Below are 22,294 nucleotides of genomic sequence, written 5' to 3'. Positions count from 1 at the left end.
GCTATTGATAAATAATTTGTTTCAAGTTTGCCGTTTACATTTAATGCGTTAATTCCTTCTTTAACTTTTGATTTTTTGTTTATATATTCATAAATTGCTTTTGGGTTATTTTTGACGTTTAAGGCGATGGTTGTTTCATATAATTTAATTTGGTTCTTAATTTCTTTTTTTACTTTACTTCTAATTGATTTGTATTCTAATACATTTCCTTTGTTTAAAAAACGATTATGTAAACATTTTCTCCAGAGGTTTCTTTTCTTTCTAATTAACTTTTTTAAGTTAAGAGTTCATGGCGCTTTTGTTTTAACGACTCTCTTTGTAATTGTTGGAATGAAATATATAAGACCTTTATTGTAAATATCGACAAATTTGTTGTATGAAACATTAGCATCTAAATTTTTGAATTCAAGATGCCAGTCGTAGCTATTTAGCATATCGGAAAAGCCATATTTTTTTTTACTGTTTCACCTTTTACAACATCAGTCCAAAGTTCCTCGTTATCTTTTTCATAGTTACAATTGTTATCTTCTAACTTTTTTATTAATTCTTCTATTTTTTTTCAGTTAACTGGTCGTCTTTAGCTTTGATTGCTTTTTCTAAAGCTGATACTCTTTTTTCTAGAGCCTCAAAGTCAGCTTTTAATACCATAGTATTAAAAATTTATAAATTTTTTTTCCTCCTCAAAAACACGTCTTATCGCGTTAGAAGTGGAAGTCTAAAAAAAAAAAAAATTTATGGAAAATTTTATACTATTATATTTTGTCGCACTGTGACTACTACTCTCAGCTAAAATACCAAATAAATAAATAATTCTAAACTATATACAATAAGTTTTTTTTATTTATTCAATCTAATAAACTTTAACTGTAACTATAACTCTTAGCTAGAATACCAAATATATAAATAATTCTAAACGATAACTATAATTATACAGCTTGCTTCAACTGTTACAACATTAAATTCCCCTATGATAGTGGCAATCACAGAAACTTGGTTCAGTGATTACTCCAGCTTCCAATTACCAAATTACAATCTTTTTAACAACAACACACCTGATTCATATGGTGGCGTTGCAGTTTATATACGACAAGATATACAAGCATCCTACTTTAATGCAATTGAGCTTCATAGTAAAATGCTAGGCCAGTTATGGTGTATAATATTTCACAAAAGTAAAAAATTCCTTTTTGGATGTATTTATCGAGAGCCATCTGCAAGCTTAGAACTCAACAGAACAATTAGTTTCTGCTGCACAAAAAAAAGGTATGGAGTTACAAATAATTGGTGATTTCAATCACCCTGAAATACAGTGGACAGCAGCTGGTGGCAGCACTAAGAAAAATGCAACAATGTCGAGCACTGATTTTTTGGAATCTCTTAACACTGCAGCTCTTGCACAGCATGTCACGAAACCTACTTTTGGCAATAATACTCTTGACCTGGTGCTAACTGACTGCCCCTCCAGAATTATAGAACTCATTATTGGTCCATCTCTTGGCATCTCAATCAAAAATAATTTCCATTGCACTCTTATATGGAGTTTCCTGCTTGAACCATCAATCTCACCAACCAGGGTGTTTTTACTAACTAAACCAAACTATGGTAGAAGCGACTATAAAAATTTAAACAAATTTTTTGCAGATGCAGAATGGAGGAACCAACTTGAAAAGTTCAAAAACAATCCCATTATGATAAACCAACTCATTGAATTTCGATATAAAGAAGGATTAGTTAAATATGTAAAAATTTTATGCCTGTTGTAAACCAAAATGGTTTACAACAGGCATTAAAAATCTAACAAAGAAGAAATTTAACCTTTGGTCAAAACTGCTAGCTAGCTCATCCATTACTCATCTATCTATCAGCCCACTCTACAAAGCAACTTGCTAGCAGTTAAAAAAAGACATAGTTGCTGCACGAAAAAGTCATGAATCAAAACTTGTCTCACTTTCAATATATAACCCAAAAGTTGTATACAACTATATTTTCAGTCAAAAAAAAGCAAAGTTTAATGTTCCCTCTTTGATAAAAGACGGCATGGAGCTAACAAAATTGCTTGAAAAAGCAGAATGTCTTTGTCTTGTTTCAGTCTGCTTTTTCAAAAATTGACCACAAAAAAAAGTGCAAAATACCTATATAGGTCCACTGCAAATCCACGACAACAATGTTTGCTGTGAAAGTTTCAATATGCAGTCATTTATTTATTGACATGTATTTTTAGGGTTCCCAATCCTCCTCAAAAACCTTAAATATCCTTGGAAAAAAATCCTCCTTAAAAGTCCTTAAATAACCTTAAAAATGTTAAAATTTGACTGCTCTCCTTAATTTACTTTTCTATAAATTTTATTTTACTTATTAATTAATAATTTATTTATAAACATATATATGTATTGGTCGAATACATGTTTGTCTTTAGTAATATCATGCTACATTTTTGTTTTGTATTTCAAAAACTCACATTACATTTATATGTATTTAAATATCCATTTAGAAGTCTATAATTGATGTGTTTGAAGTTTTTGTATTTAATTTTGTATTAAATTAAAGAAATTTGATTTGATTAAATGTATTTTACCCTAAACATGATTTTTATTTTTGCCTTCGCTTTTAAAAAAATAGAACATTGTTTTAAGCTATGGTTTATTTTATGTAATGTTTAATGTAATATAGTTTATTTTATAATTAAACATAAAATTTTATTATGTATGTAACTCTATTTTTTGAGTTAATTTTTATACAATATTTCAAGGGAGTTGTCAAGTATAGTATATATAGTATATATAAGTATAGTATAGTTAATCCGGAAGAAAAAAAAAGAAAGTCTTTTAGAAAAATAGTGGGGGGGGGGGGGGGGGTGGGGGAGGGCACATGCCCACCTTGGTGTTGTCAGCCCTGAATCAGGAAAGTTTTTTTTTTAGTTTTTTTTAACATTTGAAAAATTGATGAATCTTTTGTTTTTATGTAATCAAGATGATAATCGTTGCACAATTTGTTCAGATTTTGCAATTCTTGATTGAATCTAGAGTATCCAATACCGGTCAAAAAATCAATACCGGTATTCCGGTATTATAAAAATATAATACAGGAATACCGGTATTAAAACCGGTATTAAATATTTTAAATTTTTAAAGCAAAGTAAATAAATTTAAGAATCACAAAAACTTGAAATGAATGCAAATTTATTGATCTATTTGGTAGAACCTTTATCTTTTATTCCATGAAAGTAACCGCCTAAAAAACATAGAGCATCCAGAGTTTTGTCGTTTATTCTGCCCCCCAACTTATTTAAACTAATACCGACAGTAGAAAATGTTCCTTCGGATTCAACGCTAGTTGGTCGAATTGTTAAAAGAAGATCATAAACCTGTTGGAGATATTTTCCTCGCACACCTTCATCTTCGAAGAGACTCATTTCTTTTTTTAGATACTTGATTATATCACCAGCGCGTTGTGGTTGTTTCCCGACAACTTATAGTTTATTTGTTTACAAATGGCCTTGTACATGTCTTTTTTCATTGAATTTTTTTTCTTCGTCAATCTCAACTTCGCTAACTTCATAGTGAAGAATTTCCCGGGCTCGTTCTTCAACAGCAGTGCTTTGATTACGGCCAACAGCAATGCTTTGATGTGCGGCCGTGGCGCAGTGGTTAGAGCGCTTGTTTTATAAGCAGTAGATCCAGGTTCGAAACGAACTCTGGAAAAATTTTTGCGTTACGGCAAGGAAGGAGGCGTGAACTTCCCGGTTAAATGCACTTCCGCGGTGCTCTGTGACAAGTCCGTTAGGACTTCTTGGGGCACCTAAAAAATAAAAAAATAAAAAGAATTCCAAAGTCCCTTCTGGTTTACAATGCCGAAAAGTGAATTGAGATTACTCGCTTTCGATGCACGTGGAAAGTTAAAACTTAATAAGTTTGAGTTTCTAATACCATCTTCTAGAACTTTATGCAGATAAGAAACTAAATCGGACAACTGCGTTTTTCTTGCAATAATACGTTGTTTGGAAGCACTCATAAATTCTATGCTCAATGATGACTTAATTTCACATAGCCTGTCAAACATAAATTTCAATGCTTTACCGGCAAAAGTACTGTGATAGTAGCTGTAACTGTTTCAAAATCAGTTTCTGTAAAGTTTATTTCAAGTTTTAAATCTATATCTGATTTTTGAATGCATGACTTTAATTTGTAAAAACGTTAGAGCATTGCTAACAAGCTATTCCATCTAGTTTTGGAATCTGCAATTAAGAAGTATTCCTTGCGAAGTTCGGGCTTTACATAATTCTGTAGTACCTCATTTTTTAATGGTGAATGTTTGAATATTTGCACAATTTTCCTTACTTTTTGTATAAGTGTACCAATTTGGCTATGTGTTATTTCTGTATCTTGTTCTTGTATATCGTAGTCCATCACTAATCCTTTCTCGTATACATTTGAAATATTTTCAAAGGCACCATAGTTTTCGTGCTCTTCGGCATCTGAATATGAGTCGAAGTCTATTGATTCATTCGAGCAAAAGGTTCTTTCTTCAGTTGAAGTTTTCTTAATATTACATCATGCTTTTTTTTTAAATGTGTATGAAGGCTGCTTGTTGAGCCACCTGCTGTTTTTATAATTTTTGCGCACTTGTTACACTTTGCACTATGCCCTTTATCACCTTTGAGAAAGAAAAACCAAACAGAATATTTACCTCCGCCTTTTGAATGCTCAATAAACTTTTTAATTTCACTCTCCATCGCACAGAAGGCCAGAATTCACTTTTACTGGACAAAATTTATAACTAATTTAATATTAGAGCTATATTCACTAAAATTAGTATGAGTACTAATATGATGTCTGCGCTTTTTATGCAGGTAATATTTTTTTATTTTGTTGCTATGGATACCTTTATTTTGCTTAGCAACAATCTATTTTTGTTATCTGAAGATATTTTATAAGTGCTATATTCACTAAATTTGGCACGAGTACCAATATGAGATCACACTTCTAACAAAAGTGATAATTTTTTAAATTTAGTTGCTATGGATACTTATATTGTTTAAGTAATTGTTAAACATCTGAAGAAAATGCTTTATGATTTGTTTGGTGTGATGTTGATTTACGCAGTGATGAAATAACAGGATCACTGGAAACTAGGAGTCTATTGATAAGATCAGTATTTGTTGCTCTTCTGGATGTTTTTCGGATGAAATTTTCGCGATAAGATTTGAAGTCTTTATTTTTAGCCTCTAAAGCTTCCTCTGACATAAGCCGAATGGATAATGTAAGGCTTTTAATTATGTCATGTACATGTATCTATTTTTTATGAACTGATTGAGCCATGTAATACCATGGATAAAGGGACACATATAGTCTAACAGCGTCAAAACAATAATCTTTAAATTTTAAGCAGTCTATTTCATATCCTGAAGAGAGCTTTACCAAGATAATGTAAAGTCTGAATATAAGGTTTTGATCAATACCCAGAATTTCAGCTGTTTGTTTATATGCTGCAAAAGCACGCCTTGAGGTATTGCCATCATTGCTTGTTCCAGAACCAACACGTTTAGGGAAATCAACAACAAGTCCCATTTTGTTCATAAAATTAGTCTGAATCTTTTGTTTAGCTACAGATGCCTTTTCTTTTTGTTCTTTAGATCTTGCTTGCCACTTTTTGTTTCTTTTTTATATGCAAACTGCAATAACATCTCAAAAAATCGAATCCATGCATGAAAACTGAAAGACCATCTTTGAACTCTCTGTAAGTTCAATAAAATAAATATTGCATTAAAACATTGCTCCACAATACGAGCATGAAAACAAATTCAATTGTTCCCATTTGATTTGCAATACAATCAGCATCGCGCCTGGTTTCACTTTTTGAGAGGGATCTTCAGCAATCTCATTCAGTGCTGTCAAAATTGCTTTAAAAGAATTAATAACTGCTTTGGTCGCATTTGCGTGAGCCTCCCAACGCGTTTTTGATAACGATTTGAGTACTTTTTTGTTCCCGATGTGTTGATTTAAGACATCCCAACGATGCGTCCAGAATGATTTTGACACTATTGTGGACCACGGTTAATCCATCTTTATTAAAATTACCTCACTTTCCAGGATTGGTTGAACGACAATCCTTCTCAATAGTAGATTTATTTCCGCAAGTAAGAGGATCAGATCTAACTATGTGTTGCTCAAGATCATTCGAACAGCTATCATTCTAAGGGTTTGATACATTTTGATGAACAAGAGAACCGCTGCTGTCGAAATGACGAATTTTATCTGTTTGTGATTGAACCTGCAAACTTTACCAACACTACTATATATATGCATTTCAAAATGAATTTGATGAAACATACAATAAGTAATAGTTAATTTCATTACTAACATTTTCAATTTTTTCACTGAGTGATAGAGATGGTAGAACAGATTCTTGGAAAAATGAAGTTAACTTCGGAATTTTTGCTAAATCAGCAGCATAATTGATTTTTTTTTCCTTCTTTTGTTTGAACCACTTAGGTAAGATCGCAGCATGATTTAATCTATGATAATGCACAAATAAAAACTGTCAATTTTCATATTAAATTATAAATTGAAAATGTTCCAATAAAACCCGGCTAAATCAGAAAATTAGATACAAAAGATCATCAGTTAAATAAGTTTATTTGTGTAAACATGAAGAATGAAACTAACAATTACCTTCTTTAAAAAACTTACAATGGGTTATTGTTATTGTTGCAATGGATTATTGTTATGATTAATATGAAACTACATTTAAGTCTAAACTCACAACCGCTGCAATCAACTTTTCGTGCTCAGTTTAAAAATTTGAACAAAGAATAATAATAGACAATAAAAATTTTTTTTTAACAATACTAAGGATAAAATAAAAAACAATTAATATAAAGTTATAATAGCAATAACGGTAATAACAGCCAGAGGCGTAGGTACCGGGTAGCAGTTGGAGCAAATGCTCGAAGCGCACAAATTATTAGGACGCAAAAATTTTTTTGCACTTTTTTTAGATTAGCTTGGAAAAATTTACAAAGATCTAGTCATTTCACAAGCAAACGCAGTCAGAAAGTCTGCTAGCAACCCCAATCCAATTTATGTAATGACTTATATTGCATGAATACCGTGCGAGACATTATCCTCTACACAGGAGAGCATAGTTTTTAATGAAATACCTCGTAAATAACTTAAAGTTATCCAATCACACTCCATTTTTTTAAATTACGATCCAATTATATATTTTTTTAAAAGTCATAAAAACAAAGCATTTAAAATAAAAGAATAAAAGTTCTAAAAAATTTTGTGATTTTCGAAGCAACTGTTGTTCAATGTCTAGATTAGAATTGAATTAATAAATGTCTAGATTAGATTTTATAAATATTATTTATAAAAATTATTAATTGTCTAGATTAGATTAACAATTATTAGTATATTTGCCGGATTTACAAACAGATATTTCTTATATTTAAAATATTGCTCCAACAAGCAGATAATCTATTTGTTATCCACAAAAGTACTTGAACAATTAAATGACATCTTGGAAATTTAATATAAGTTCTTCGTCAAAATAATGGTTTTTAGGAATGTAATAAACCTATTGCTTAAGAAAGTGAGGGAGAAAAAAAAAAAGAAGAAAATATGAATCAAACTTGTGTGACTTAAATAAGCAGTATATGTACACACGGAATATAAAATTTTATTCAGCAGATTTTATGAACTTCTCTTGATAATTTTAATGTGGGTTGAATTGATGTTTATATTTTTGTAATTGAGGAGAATTTTGCTAAACAAATCTAATTTTAATTTTTGTGAAATTGAGTTTGGGTAACTTAAATTAAATTAGGGATAACAGGTAGTAAGTACCGGCATTACCGCACCGGCGGTAAAAAATTTCGGTAAAATACGATAATACGCGTAATACGTATTTTAACCGCACTGCAGTGCATATTACGCATATTACGCATATTACGCATTTTATAAACGCATATTACGCATTTTACCACAGTGCACTGTGGTAAAATGCGTAATATGCGTTTTTAACGTATGCAGTAAAAATACGTATTACGCATTTTTACGCTTTCTTATTACAAAAGACGGTAAAACTGCTTAAAACGGGTAAAACAGCGTAAAAGTGGGTAATTCCGATAATTTGTGATAAAAGTTAGTAAAAGCGGTAATTATTATGGTAAAATAGCGTAAAAAAGTCAGATAGTTGTAAATAATTAATTACCTTCTAAAATTAAACTAGCCTCCAATATAAACTTGACTGAAGTCAAGAAAGACAAACAGTCTCAAAGTTCTTACTTCAGTGATCTGATTAGTAAACCAAAACCACTACCAAATCAAACCATCTTGAAAAAACTATGTCTCTTTGGAATTATATTACCAAGCTTGACAGAGAAGAGGATAACATCTCTGGCTCTGGCAGAAAATCAGGATTTGCTGAGTGCAATAAGAGCAAAAAATGATTAAGCTGTCTCAAGGTATTACGATTGGAGTTAAAGCTCACTTAAAGTAAGTGTTTTACTCTTACTATAATTTTGTATATTTTAAACCACTGATCTCAAATTATAACTGGATAGCGCATTCTATTGTTTTTTTGGAAAAAAAATGTTCGGTATACTTTTTAAGTGCAATTTACGATTAAATTAGTTTTTATCTCTAATTTATGTACCTTTTAGTTCTTAGTTACCCGATGCAGTGTGTTAGAAGGTTGATAACATAACTGCATGGTAAGCGGCAGTGGTGTCAACCTACAATTTTGAAAAATTATATATTTTCAATAACACAACATGCAGTTGTGTTACTAACCTTCTAGCACAAACATTGGGTAGTTAAGAACTTAAATCTACATAAATTATAAAGCAAATGCAAATCATTTTAAATTTGAGATTTCTGCACAAGCAAACTTTTTCTTCGCTACTATTAAATAAACTAAAATTAAAACTCGTACTTAGTTTTTCTAAGAATTTGTTACTAAATATTTATTTTAAAAAACAAAAAACAGTAAGTAAATATACAACAAGTTATTGCAAAAATATGTTTTGTTAAATAAAAAAATACTTATATTTGAAACTTATGTAAATATGTAATACTCCGTTATTTTTATGAAAAAAATCTTATGCTAAACAAAAAAATATTTTTTTATTTGAAACTTATCAATATTTGAGCTTGAGATATAAAACTTAAGATATAAAACTCCTTATATCCGCCGCAATCAAAAACTTTTCTTGAGGTTCATGCGTTTATTTTTTATGAACTATCTACCACTGAAATGAGTATTTTCAGTAGGAGGTAGGACGGTTAATGATTTTAGGCATAATGTAGAACCAGAAAACACTAGCATGTTAGTTTTTGTGAGTCAAAATTACGCAAGGGTTCCTTCTAACTTCAGTGATTGGGAAAAAACTTGCGAAGATGAGCCATATGAATTACCACATGTCACACCACCAACTAAGAAGACTTACCAACAGGGAAAATCTCATAGTCAAACTGAAACAAAAAAAGAGATGCAGCAGAAAAGACTTCTTTCAACTCTATCAGATACTCAAACTGGATATCAGATACTATTTTACGCAAAATTACCGCGGTAATTACGTATTTTTACGCATTTTTATCGACGGTGCGGTAACGCCGATTCTTGACAAGTAGAAGATCAGGAAAATATCCGGAAAAAGTTAGAAAAATTCACATTATAAATATTGGTCGACACCCTGATAGTATAAAGGTATACAAGAAACGATTATTTTACCTGTATCATGATTTTTGTTATGATTACTTCTTGGGAGTTGAAAGAGTTGTTAGAAATCAATCGAATCAACTTTTAAGAAAGTAATTTATCAAATTACATCTTTTAAAAGCTTTCAAATCACATTTTTAAAACTTCCTATTTTCAAATTGCAAAGCCGCCATTATAACTAAAGGTTGGAATATTTATACTAGAAACACTGTAACACTATTTAAAACTATTTTCGGCTTCGTATTCGTTTTCCAGTTTGTCTAACATATCTCTCCAGCTTATCTAACATAGCTCTTTGAATAAATGCGAGTCCGGTACACGTTTTGATTAATCTGTTCCAGTGGTCATGGTAATTGAAATTACGTTATTTAAACGTTTAAAAGACGATAAAATAGGTCTTTATTGTGTCCCCCATTGAGTAAATTAGCATTGAAAAAAAGCGAACGACGTTTCAAATTTGAGGTGTATTATAAAGTAATGGACATAATGATTAATCATTTAACTATTAGATTTGAACCCATTCGACAACTATGTACACTTTTTAAGTGCCTATCACCTACATATCTTGTGGCGTCATCTGATAAAGATATTCTGGAAGAATTAGAGTTGTTACAATCGGAATATCCCTCCGACATTTCACTTTTTTTGGCCTTAATTGCTTCGATTTAAAGTTTTTTTCAAAAGTAGACATTAGAAAAATAGGAGGTTTTTCTATTCCATATTGAATATAACCTAGGGATGTACCGGAATTCCGGCCGAAATTTATGTCTTTTATATCGATTTGCTTCTGGCTGGAATAGAAAATTTTTATTTATTAATATTATTTTTTTTATGACATGTGAAACAGGCTATGTAAATAAATCAAAATATCATTATTCTACAGAGCAATGAAGAATTATAGGTAAACATAGGTAAAAAATACAAATGTAATTTTTGCAAACGTATTTGCAGTACTACTATTTATGCAAATAAAATTACATTTTTTACTTAGGTTTTTTGTATTTTTTACCTAGGTTTATCTTTAGTTCTTCATTGTTCTGTAGGATAATGATTTTTTGATTTATTTACACAGCTTGTGTCACATGTCATAAAAAAAAAAAAGTAAAAAAATTTTTTTTAATTCCAGCCAGAAGCAGATTGATACATAAGACACAAATTCTGGCCGGAATTCCGGTACATCCCTAATATAACCCCAATAATATTAACACTATTTTTATTTAACTTTTCTGAACTAACTTTGAGAAAAAAGGGAGCGCACCAATTTCACTTGCTCCAAGCACTAAATATGTAGCTACGCCATTGATGACAGCAAAGTAAATAAATTTCAAAGTAGTTCTTAAAATGACTAGTTTGCAATTTATTTACTTAAAAATTATTTATTAAAACATAAATAAATTTCAAAGTATACTTTGAAATTTATTCATTTCACTTTTCCTAAACATTCTGGAAGTTTTTAAGTCTCTACATATGAGAACGTAAAAAACTTAAAGATACGCTGCTTAATTGCAGGATTACCTTGCACAGAAGTATTTTAAGTATTTTTATAAATAAAGTGAAATAATAATGAACATATATGTTTAAATCGCTTTTTTTGCATTTTTAATTAATCAACAATATAGTATTATATTAAAATATTATTCAAATTAAAAAATACGCTTTTTAAAATTTTTTGGAGCCCCTAATTATATGAGGCCTCTAGGCCATGGCCTAGTCGGGCCAATTGAGTAATCCAGCACTGGACGTAAACTTGAAATTAAGTAACGTTAAAACATAATAAAACATTTATCAAGTTAGAATTTTACTTGAAAATTGCATTGCGGCAACATCTCACTAATTTTGATCTATAGCATTCATTTCCGTCACAAAAAATTATTATATAGTTTTATATAGTAAAATTTGCGTTAATTACCGTGCTAGCGTAGCCGAAATGATAGCGCACCGACCTTCTGAAAAGATGTTGTTCGAGTCCTTCCACTTACGTCAACTCTTTTTTCAATTTTCTTTTGATTATTTTAAAATACAAAATCAAATCAAATGTATTCTAAAATAGATTTTATATTTCATGGAATATTTACATATAGTACAAGTACTAATTTTAAGTAAACACCATAATAAGAAACTAAAACACCAAACTAAAAAACCAAAAACAAAAAAAATGTAAAACAGTACAATACTTAAACAAAAACTTTATGGAATAATAATTAAGTAAGAAGTACTTTTGAAAAATACTTTTGAAGTTTTATAGAGATTATATACAAACATATGTAGTGATATTATACACTTTAATAAACGAAAAGATTTTTAAAAAAGCTAAAAATTCTAAAAACATCAAAAAATGGGGGAAAGGAGGGAGGGGGGGAAGGAGGAAGGGAGGAGGGGGAGGGGGATTTGACGCTTATGTGTCATGATTGAGATACTTATGCTATTAATGTGCTCATGTCATTAGTCCTAATAAGCTGCGGATGGTTTGAAAATTAAAAAATTTTTAATTGCAAGTAAAGTACTTTTTAAAACCCTGAAAAACCAACAATATAAAACCAATTTTAAAAAAAAGGCAAATATTTTAACGACATTAATTTAAAAACTAGTTAACACCTTTAACTTTTTAAATGAATTTCTAAACGTCTTGTTTATCTTAAGGTTTGTTAATAAAAATGTCAAAAACTAAAAAAAATGAAGATCGCGAAAGAAAAATTAAACTTTGTATTGAGGCTATCAATATTAAGATGTTATTGAGCAGCCGCTTTAGGCTGATTCTAATAAATGAGATTTCTTCTGGTTAAAAGCGGTTAAGTGACAGAAACAGACAGTGACATTAAAGGTTTTTTTTTAACTGATTACAAAAAAAAAAAAAAAAAAAATGGAAAGCAGGATCTAATAAATAGATAATGCACACTCTGTACCAACACAATGTTACCCTTACATTAAAACATAAAAGTAATTTTAAATTTTAAAAATCTTTTTGCTTAATTCAAAGCCACTTGGTGTAGTTAAGGCGATTTACAAATTATTCGTACTCTTTTATTTGAAATTAGGTTTTGTCAGCATATTATGTCCAAAAAAGATCTTTAATGTTATTTTTTTTTTGCTTCAGGTTTTTGTAATATTTAAAGAAACTTTTCTTTATTTTATATAATTTTCAAAACCTTTATATATATATATATATATATATATATATATATATATATATATATATATATATATATACATATATATACATTTATTATTTATTATTTGCGAATATTGGTTAAGTATTTTGCTGCGGTTTTAAAATTTATAAATTTACTAAACCTTACTGCAAGCCTTTCTCCCCTTAAGCGACTTTCTTTAACTTTTGCATATAATTTTTTTCTGTTACTTAAAACTTCTGTTATTTAACTTCTGCAAATAACAATTGTTATTTGCAGAAGTTAAATAACAGAATAAGGAAGCTTTTGTGCTGGAAATATTTGCATTTTCCGTTTGTAGCCAAGTTTCATTATGACTTTCAGGTAACCCGTCTATCCTTAGGGTATTTTTTCTTGAACGATCTTCAATATTTCTTTGTTGGTTTTTTATAAGTTGAATACAATCGATTTCTCACTCAAAACTTTTGTGACAAGCCTCGACTTTTTGGCCGATAAGATTTTCTAGAAAATTTAAACTTTCTTTAGTTTTTGTAATATTTAAAGAAACTTTTATTTTATTTTACCTATAATATTTAGAATATTTTCAAATCGATTAAGTCGGTTGCTAATTATTTTTATAATTCCACTTACAATATCGAGCACATCTTTTTTCTTGTTGTTTGAATAACGCTTCAGTTTGATTTTCCATTTCTTTCTTTAATTCCATAAACATTTCTTTCATCATTTTTTTATTTTAGATGTAATTACCATAATTATTAATAAAAAATATTATTAAAACAACAAATAATACTGATGATATTTAAAGATTAAATTTAAAAATATTTGACGAAGCAGTTTAAAACGCATCCGTTTGCTACGCAAGTTGTTGAAAAATAGCTTTTGTTAATCGAATGACATTTTAGGAGTATTTGTTATGAAAACCTATATTTATTTATAAAACTTGTATTCACTTAGAAGATCAGTAAATAGTTTGAATTTAATTAAGTTAATTAAACGTATTTAAGCTATAAAAACATATATAAATATATTTAGTATGTCGTTTTTCATAAGTTTTTTTATGTTTCATAGGTTTTTTCAAAAGTATTTGATTCGAAAAAAATTTTAACTTGTTTTAATATTTCAAAAAAAAAAAAAAAAAGTTTAAACTGTTAGTATATATTGATACTGAAGATAACATTTGATTACATACACTTTTATATTTTAAAATGTTTTTTTTTGTTTGTTTTTTATTCAATTTTCAGCTTGCAAAAGTCTCTGCTTTAGAAGTATTACTCGCGAAAGAAGTATTACTTCAGAAGTATTACTTAAGAAGTATTTAGAAGTATTACTTTTAGAAGTATTACTTCTACAATTTTAAATTGTAGAAGTAATACTTTTAAAAGTAATACTTCTAAATACTATTTTATTTTCGGTACGAAAAGAAATTAAATTCTGATTGTCAATATTCTTTTTAAAAGATTTTATTTTCCAGAATTGTTCGAAATCTTCCAGTTTACAACCCTAGTTTATCCAAACAATAAAGCTCGTATAATTCGTTAAAAGCTGTATGAAATTTTTCTACAGCTTTTAACTCTTAACTCGTTTAAACAAATAGGATAAAATAATGTAACATGGGTGTATTGTTAAAATTGTTTGTTTGTCGTTTCATGCAGTATATATAATATTCAAAACATAATTATTCAGTATCATACAGTATATATAATATTCAAAACATAATTATTCAGTATCATACAGTATATATAATATTCAAAACGTAAAATGCGTTTAAAATAAAATGTGTTTAATGATCTATAAATGGGGTAGGAACTAATGGGGTATGAACTGTAAAGCTCGAAAATAACTAATCCAGTTTGTTTACCGGCTCTATCGTGACAATACGTCGCACCCTTCAAACATTCTACAAAGCGTAAATAAAAAAATAAAAAAACGTTTATAAAGCTTGTCACTAATCTTACTAAGAATAATCAATGAACAAAATTGATATGGTGTAGTTTTATCCGGCATGCAGATACGATGAAGGGGTAAAAACGGTGGAAAACAAAATAAATTTCAACTAAAAATATTATATATATATATATATATATATATATATATATATATATATATAAATATATATATATATATATATATATATATATATATATATATATATATATATATATATATATATATATATATATATATATATATATATATATATATATATATATATATATATATATATATGACAAACATAAAAAGTAAACCAAAGAGAAAAAAAATGCCTGTTTTTACCTTTTTTTTTACTCCTGATTTTTGATATTTGTCAATTTTTTTTTCATTTTTAATGACAAATAATATTTGATTTGTTTTCAAGTATACAAGAACAATTCACAGACTTTTTAGTTGTCCTACAAAAGCCTCAAAACTTGTTGACCTTTTTTTCAAATTGCAGTGTGTTTTGAAATATTTGATATGTAATGTGTGCATATTTTATGTTTGCATTAATTGTTTTATGGATCTCCACTATACCTTTATGTTTTTTTTTTTTTTTTAATACTTGAGAAATATAACTTACATATACAATAAGTTAAATGCATCAATTAAAAAAGATTCTCCATAAATTATAGCCTTAGTTTAATAGAAACTTTTATTAAAACAGTTAAACTTCGTATTAAAAAAGAATCAATATTTTTTTGCAGAAAATCTTATGTTTATATACATAAATAAAAATGTTAAGAATAGATGAAATAGATAAAAGCTTAACTTGGAAATGCCATATAAATGATTTACCAATTGAACTAAACGTATCCAATGCTATCTTATCTAAACTAAGATATTATGTTGATGAAAACGCTTTAAAATCTATTTATTTCGCTTTATTCAACTCTCACCTAACATATTGCTGCCTATCATGGGGGAAAAAGTCACCTATTTTTAAACAACAAAATATAATTAAAAAAAAAGCCATAAAAATAATTAAATTCCTTCCTTATAATTCTCATACTAAGAATTCTCACAAAGACTTTTAAATCTTAAGTTTTTATGACCATTAAAGTTGATAATTGCTTGTTTGCACATGGCTGCCTAAATAATCACTAGATATTGTATTTTTTGACTTTGCATGTGCATTTGAATTAGTGCAGCATGCAAGTCTTATTGAAAAACTGAGCAAATATGGTATAGCAGGTCATCTACTTGCTTGGATTTAATCATTTTTAACAAATCGACGGCAATGAGTTGTTCTAGCAACATATTATCAAGATGGGCACCAGTGTCTAGTGGTGTTATCCAAGGATCTGTGCTATCACCAACTCTATTTGGAGAATACTCCATCTGGGAGGCGATCTTCATAAATGACCTCCCAGACGGCATTAAGTCTTGTTGCAAAATGTTTACAGGCAACTAAACTAATAGCACCAATCCGGCCAGAAAAAATAAAGAACTTGACACTAAAGCCTTCAAGGTGATCTCAGCAAGACAACTGATTGGTGCAACACATTGGATAAGCAAACAAATCAGCAATATGCTTGATCATTTGCAAAACAAGACCTAACAATAAGGGTAGTAGAAATAGACCTAGGAGTCATAATAAGTCAGGAACTTAAACCAGAAAAACAAGTAAATAAAGCTGCGTCAGCTCCAAATAAAATTCTCAATCTGTTGAAAAATACTTTTAAATCGCGAGAGCCAATGCTGTGGAAGAAACTCTATATAGCATGTGTCAGACCACATTTGGGATATGCAGTATGCACTTGGTCACTATCAACAAAAAAGGACCAAAAAACACTTGAAAAAGTTCAGCGATGAGCCACCAAGATTGGACACGAAATGAGATAACATAGCTACGAAGAAAGGCTAGTTAAACTCAACCTAACTAATCTGACTGTGTGCTGAAAAAGAGGCAACCTCATTCAAAAATTTAAAATCATAAAAGAAATCAACAAAGTGAAATGGTGTTATCAACAATCACAAGAGAACCAAGAGCTGGTTGTAGAGGACATAGTTGCTATAGTGGCTTATCCATGGATGGGCAAATCTGGTGATATTTACATAAACTTGAACAAGTTTTTTTGTAGATCTTCTTTATACTAAGCCACTTTTATTTGACTGGATGTGTGGCTTGGTGCATTTTACTGTTGAAAATTTGTTGTTTTATAAAATGTCATGCTAGAGAGCAGTTTTTCTTTTAGAATTTCCATATACATATTTGGTATTAAATATAGTCTTTACTTTCAGTAAAGTGCAAGATCAGTTTGTCATGTTTTGCAAGTTAGGTGTGAAACAGCATTTTTATATTGTTTTTCTTCCTTGATTCCAAATGATGAAATCTCAAAATTTTTCTCAATAATATATTTGACCTGTTTTACCTATCTTTCAGTCATTTTCTTTGGTTTACTGCTTTGTCTCCATGAGGAAAATATCCCTAAGTTCTATATCTACTAATTGTTTTAATTACACACCATTATGATACTTTTACAAGCTTTGACAAATCTCACGATGGTTTGTTTTGTTAATATAATACTATAATTTGAACTTTTACAACTTCAGTTAATTCTTTAGTTTTTCCAATAAAAATGTGAATTAATGAGCAATATTGTATTTTTTAAGCAATTTTGTGTGTGTGTGTGTGTGTGTATATATATATATATATATATATATATATATATATATATATATATATATATATATATATATATATATATATATTTCCTAAAATTATGCGTAAAACATTTTTAAGAAATATCCAGAAAAATCAGGAAATAAAAATGTATTTTGTGTAACTAAAAACATTTTGTGTGTTTGAAAAGAAAATTATTATTTGTATGCACAAATTGCTATATTATTTAATAGGTTATTATAAATTTAATTGTTCAATATAAAACATAATATTAACATTAAACACATAATATTAACATTAAGCACATAATATTAACATTATTGGCATGCAAAAAATGTTTTAATATCCTAATATTTTAAATTAGTAAAATAGCGGCGTAGTGTTTACAGTGGTAAAGATATGAGGTACAAGGTTGCGAGTTGGAATCCTACATAGAGAAGTTGTTATTTTTTTAAAAAGAATTTATTTTGAAGCAGTTTTATGTTTTTTAACTACTTTTCTTATTTATCTTTTTTTCAAAGTTTTATAGAATAAGGGCATCAATACATATTGACTGAGGGTTGAGGTTTTGGCTGACATTCTTTTATATAAAAGAAAAGTATTTCAATGCCTATTTAAATAAAACTTATAAATTAATATAAGATATGTACCAGAAAAAATCTGTGCGGACATTTTAAAGGATATTTATTTAACTATTGTATTTCGATATTGAATTTTATATATATAGTTTTAAGGTACATATATTAATATTCTTAAATTTTACTTAAGAAAGTTTGTGAAGTTTTGTACGTGAGAACACACGCACTTTGCGTTTTACACCCGACATCAGCTTTTGCACAGCCTTTTGCTGGACTTTCTTGGTAGCTCTAATCCATTTGTTTTTGAAGTCTCTAATGTTTTTGGCTTCTTTTACATTGAACCTTAATTTTCTTTTGACAAGAGCTCAATATCTTTCGATAGGGCGTAGTTTAGGGCAATTTGGTGGACTGCAATGTTTTTCAACGAAATCTACTTTATGTTCTCTAAGCCAGTTAGAAATTGTCCCAGAGTAGCGGCGTGATGCTAAATCAGGCCAAAATAAAGGGTTACCCTTGTGTTCTTAAAACAGCAAGACGTTTCTTGAGGCATTCTTTTATGTATCTTTTGGTATTAATTGTTTACGTAGTCACAAAACAAAAGCTTCTTTCACCACATTCACAAATTGCTTGCCAAACTAAGAATTTTTTAGCAAGTTTTTACATTCTAATGTATTTATAATTGGAATTCAGTTTCTTGTGGTTAATTGCTGAATAATATTGGTGTCCTGAAAGAGATCGGAAATATGCAGTACACTAAGTTTCATCAATAATCAAACAAGATTTTTTGGTGCATAATTTTTTACAGAGCAGCTTTGAACAACGAATTGTGACATTTACTTGCTTTTCTTCACAATGAGGAATTTTTTACTTTTTATAAGATTTATAGCCAATTTCTCTTTACTCTTTGTATAGTGTAAGCACTTGTCTTAAATTTATTCATTAAAGTTCATACAGAAATCTCCGGTTTTTTGTCTACAGCATCTTTCACTTTTTTACCAAGATCTTGTCTAACAAAACATTTTTTTCTTCCACTTCCTGATTTCCTTTTGATTGTACCAATGTCTATAAATTGTTTCACAACTCTCTGCATTATTCTTAAAGCAATCTGCAACTCTTTAGAAATTGTTTTGTTTGATTCACCAGGATTTTCAATGAAAAAATGCAAAAAATTTTCTCACTTCTTTTCTTGATTTGTTTTAAATAAATATCCCGAATTCTGGAAATATACGGAAAAAGATAATCCCTGATATATTTATATATATATATTTTATAATTATACATATCTATATTTTATATATATATATATATATATATATATATATATATATATATATATATATATATATATATATATATATATATATATATATGTATGTATGTATGTATGTATGTATGTATGTATGTATGTATGTATGTATATATATATATATATATATATAATATAAATATGTATAATTATTTTATAATTGTTTTAATTATATTTAGGGTAGCTTCAGCATATAATGAGTTGCAGGTATACAGAGATATGCACTATTATGAATTAAACATATGATAATTTAGAAATGTAGAAATGTCACGCTCAAAATGGTTTGGTGTCCGAAAGCGTTACTGGTTAACTGTTTTTTTACTATTTGTTTTAATTATTCTTATTCGACTTTTAACTATTCAAATGATGTTTATCTGTGTCTTTGACTATGAAAAAGTTTTTCTTTCACCAAATGAAAATCATTTTGCTGGTAAAAAACACATTACAAAATTATCTTCAAGTTTCAACTGTAGCAAAGAGCATTTAAAGCTTCTTGTTTTAGTGACTAGTAATATATCTAATTTTGATAGAAGAGAAACAATTCGAAGAACATGGGGAAAACCTATAAATAAACATTTTAATAATGACTTTCGTACATTTTTTATGCTCTCGAAATCTCCAGACAAAGAAATAATGAAAACTATGGAAGAAGAATCAGCTAAGCATGGTGACATTATAATTTGTGATTTTTTTGAAGACTTCTATCAACTTTCCTTTAAAGTTGAGGCCGCTTTTGAATGGGCCCATATTTATTGTTCGTATGAATACTTGCTAAAATCAGATGACGATGTTTATGTAAACTTATTTAATTTGTTTGAATTGTTAGTTAATAAAGACACTCCAAAAAAAAATCTGTATTTAGGTTATCATCATCAGCAACCACGTGTTTCAAGATCAGGTAAATATAAAGTTGAACTACATGAGTATGGATCAAACTGCTATCCGGACTATTGTGCAGGGGGCGCTGTTGTTTTATCGAGTGATTTGATTGAAAAAATTTTACTTTACTTCCAACCTGTGCCTCTTAAAATTGATGATGCATATATAGGTATTCTTGTGAAAAATGCTGGGGCCAAACCTACACACAATGAGGGTTTTCGATTTTTTGCAGAATCATGCAGTTTTGAAGAGTTTACAATTGCTCATCATCCTGCAAAAACTAGGGTTTGTATGGAAAAAATACATTATGGAATGTTAGAAAAAAATAATGAAAATGAGTTTGTAAGAAAGCATTATATTGAAAACAATTCTTTAAAATAAATTTTATTTATGTCGTTTTAGTTTTTTAGATGTGATTTTTACAAAATACATATTTATTTTACAATGTTTAATTGTTTCAATTAAAATAAAATGATTTTTGTTAGAAACGATCATATTTTTAATTAGTATTGACGTGTTAATACCAAAGTACATTATCTCATTTATATTAGTACTTAATAATTTTTTTTGCTTGGAGTCGGAGTAATCAATCGATTGGTGAGAGTAAAACCTCAACTTTACTTCTAAGGATTTTTTCTTTACCTAAAAAATTTTTTTTGGTAACTTTAAAGACATTTTTTGTTAAGTAAACAGTCTGAGCGCTAAAACTCCATACGTGTCATTTGGTTATAATTGTCAATCATTCGGTTATAAATGTCAAATCTCAATTTTTATGCCAGAAGATTCTTTCACATAAACTTATACTTTGATATTTATTATGTATCAAAATAAGTTATAGGCCGGATAAATAAAAATTAGCAATTGCTTTTACTCAGTAATTGGTCAGCTTTACGTGAATAAAAACTTTAGCAGTTTTGCTCAAATATTTATTCAAGTTAGACAATTTGCTCGATAATTGCTCAGCTTTACGTGAACAAAAATTGCTAAAATTTTTGTTCACGTAAAGCTGAGCAATTATTGAGTAAAAGCAATTGCTCATTTTTGTTCACCTGGCCTTATATCTTTCAAAAAATTTTGGCTCATTTTAGCATATTCATCATTTTGGTTAACAAGTTCAACAACTCTTTCCTTTGTTATATGTGCAATGTTCGCAGTGCTTGTATTACATAACATCAAATAAGACAAACCGAATACTTCTTTAAAGAAGTAATCACAAAAATTACGAATAATGTAAATAATCGTTTCTTGCATACTTCGATATGAGGTATAAATATCAAAGTTTTAAGTCTCTACTATCAATTTTTTTTCTCCGTTTAGCTAAAGGTTTGTTACGTTCTTCAAAAATGTCAGGAGAAGATCTAGGCTGTAGCAAATGAAGCAATTGCTACAGTCAGCTCAGTTTTTCTTCTCTCTTTTTAATTGTTATTATTGTTGTTTTTTTATGCAAACGAGAAAAATAATTTAAACAAGATATGGATGTTTTAAGTAGTCAAAATGCGGCGCTTTAAAAGTTTATTAAAAGTTGTATCTGAGCCAAGTTGACTATGTTACGGAGATATTTCATTCGTTAAAACAAAATGCTTTAATGAAAAACCCATGTTTTTAACGGGTTTTGTCTCACAAACCGATAAGTTTTTGGATAGCAACTTTTAAATGAAAACAATAATTATAAAGACTAAATTAAACAACGCTGTCTGTTGGTTCGCTTAAACTTCTTCTTTATTTAGTCTATTATGAAAATGGTGAAATCTGTTTTTGTTTATGAAAAATGGTGAAATGTGTTTATTGCTGTTCTACGAGTTATTTATCATTTTTTATTATATATCATATATATCTGCGGATTCTCAAACACATAGCTATATTTCTAATACCAAATTTTAACAACACCCTATTATATGTCTAATAACTTACTCTCTGACAATCAATACAGTTTTTAACTTGCTAACTGTTGTTACTGAAAGATTCTATATTGCAAAAGATGGACGCGGCGAGGCAATGGCTTTTTCTCTTGACATAATTAAATGTTTTTATAAAATCTGGCATGTTTTTCTACTCCATAAGCTTGGTTCATATAATGTAT

General features: G+C 28.7%; 1 protein-coding gene across 1 annotated transcript; it reads left to right on the top strand.

The window, feature by feature from the left end:
• Positions 1-8,089: 8,089 nt before the first annotated feature.
• Positions 8,090-20,605, top strand: LOC100199543 (UDP-GlcNAc:betaGal beta-1,3-N-acetylglucosaminyltransferase 7). The gene is made up of 2 exons (XM_065793667.1): positions 8,090-8,498; positions 19,515-20,605. Exon 2 carries the CDS (start codon positions 19,600-19,602, stop codon positions 20,593-20,595), a length of 996 nt encoding a protein of 331 aa, XP_065649739.1. The 5' UTR covers positions 8,090-8,498; positions 19,515-19,599; the 3' UTR covers positions 20,596-20,605.
• Positions 20,606-22,294: the final 1,689 nt, after the last annotated feature.

This window comes from Hydra vulgaris, chromosome 03 (assembly GCF_038396675.1).
Source record: "Hydra vulgaris chromosome 03, alternate assembly HydraT2T_AEP".
Lineage (NCBI taxonomy): Eukaryota > Metazoa > Cnidaria > Hydrozoa > Anthoathecata > Hydridae > Hydra > Hydra vulgaris.
Note: the sequence above shows the minus strand (reverse complement) of the source record. Positions and strands in the feature narration are given on the sequence as shown.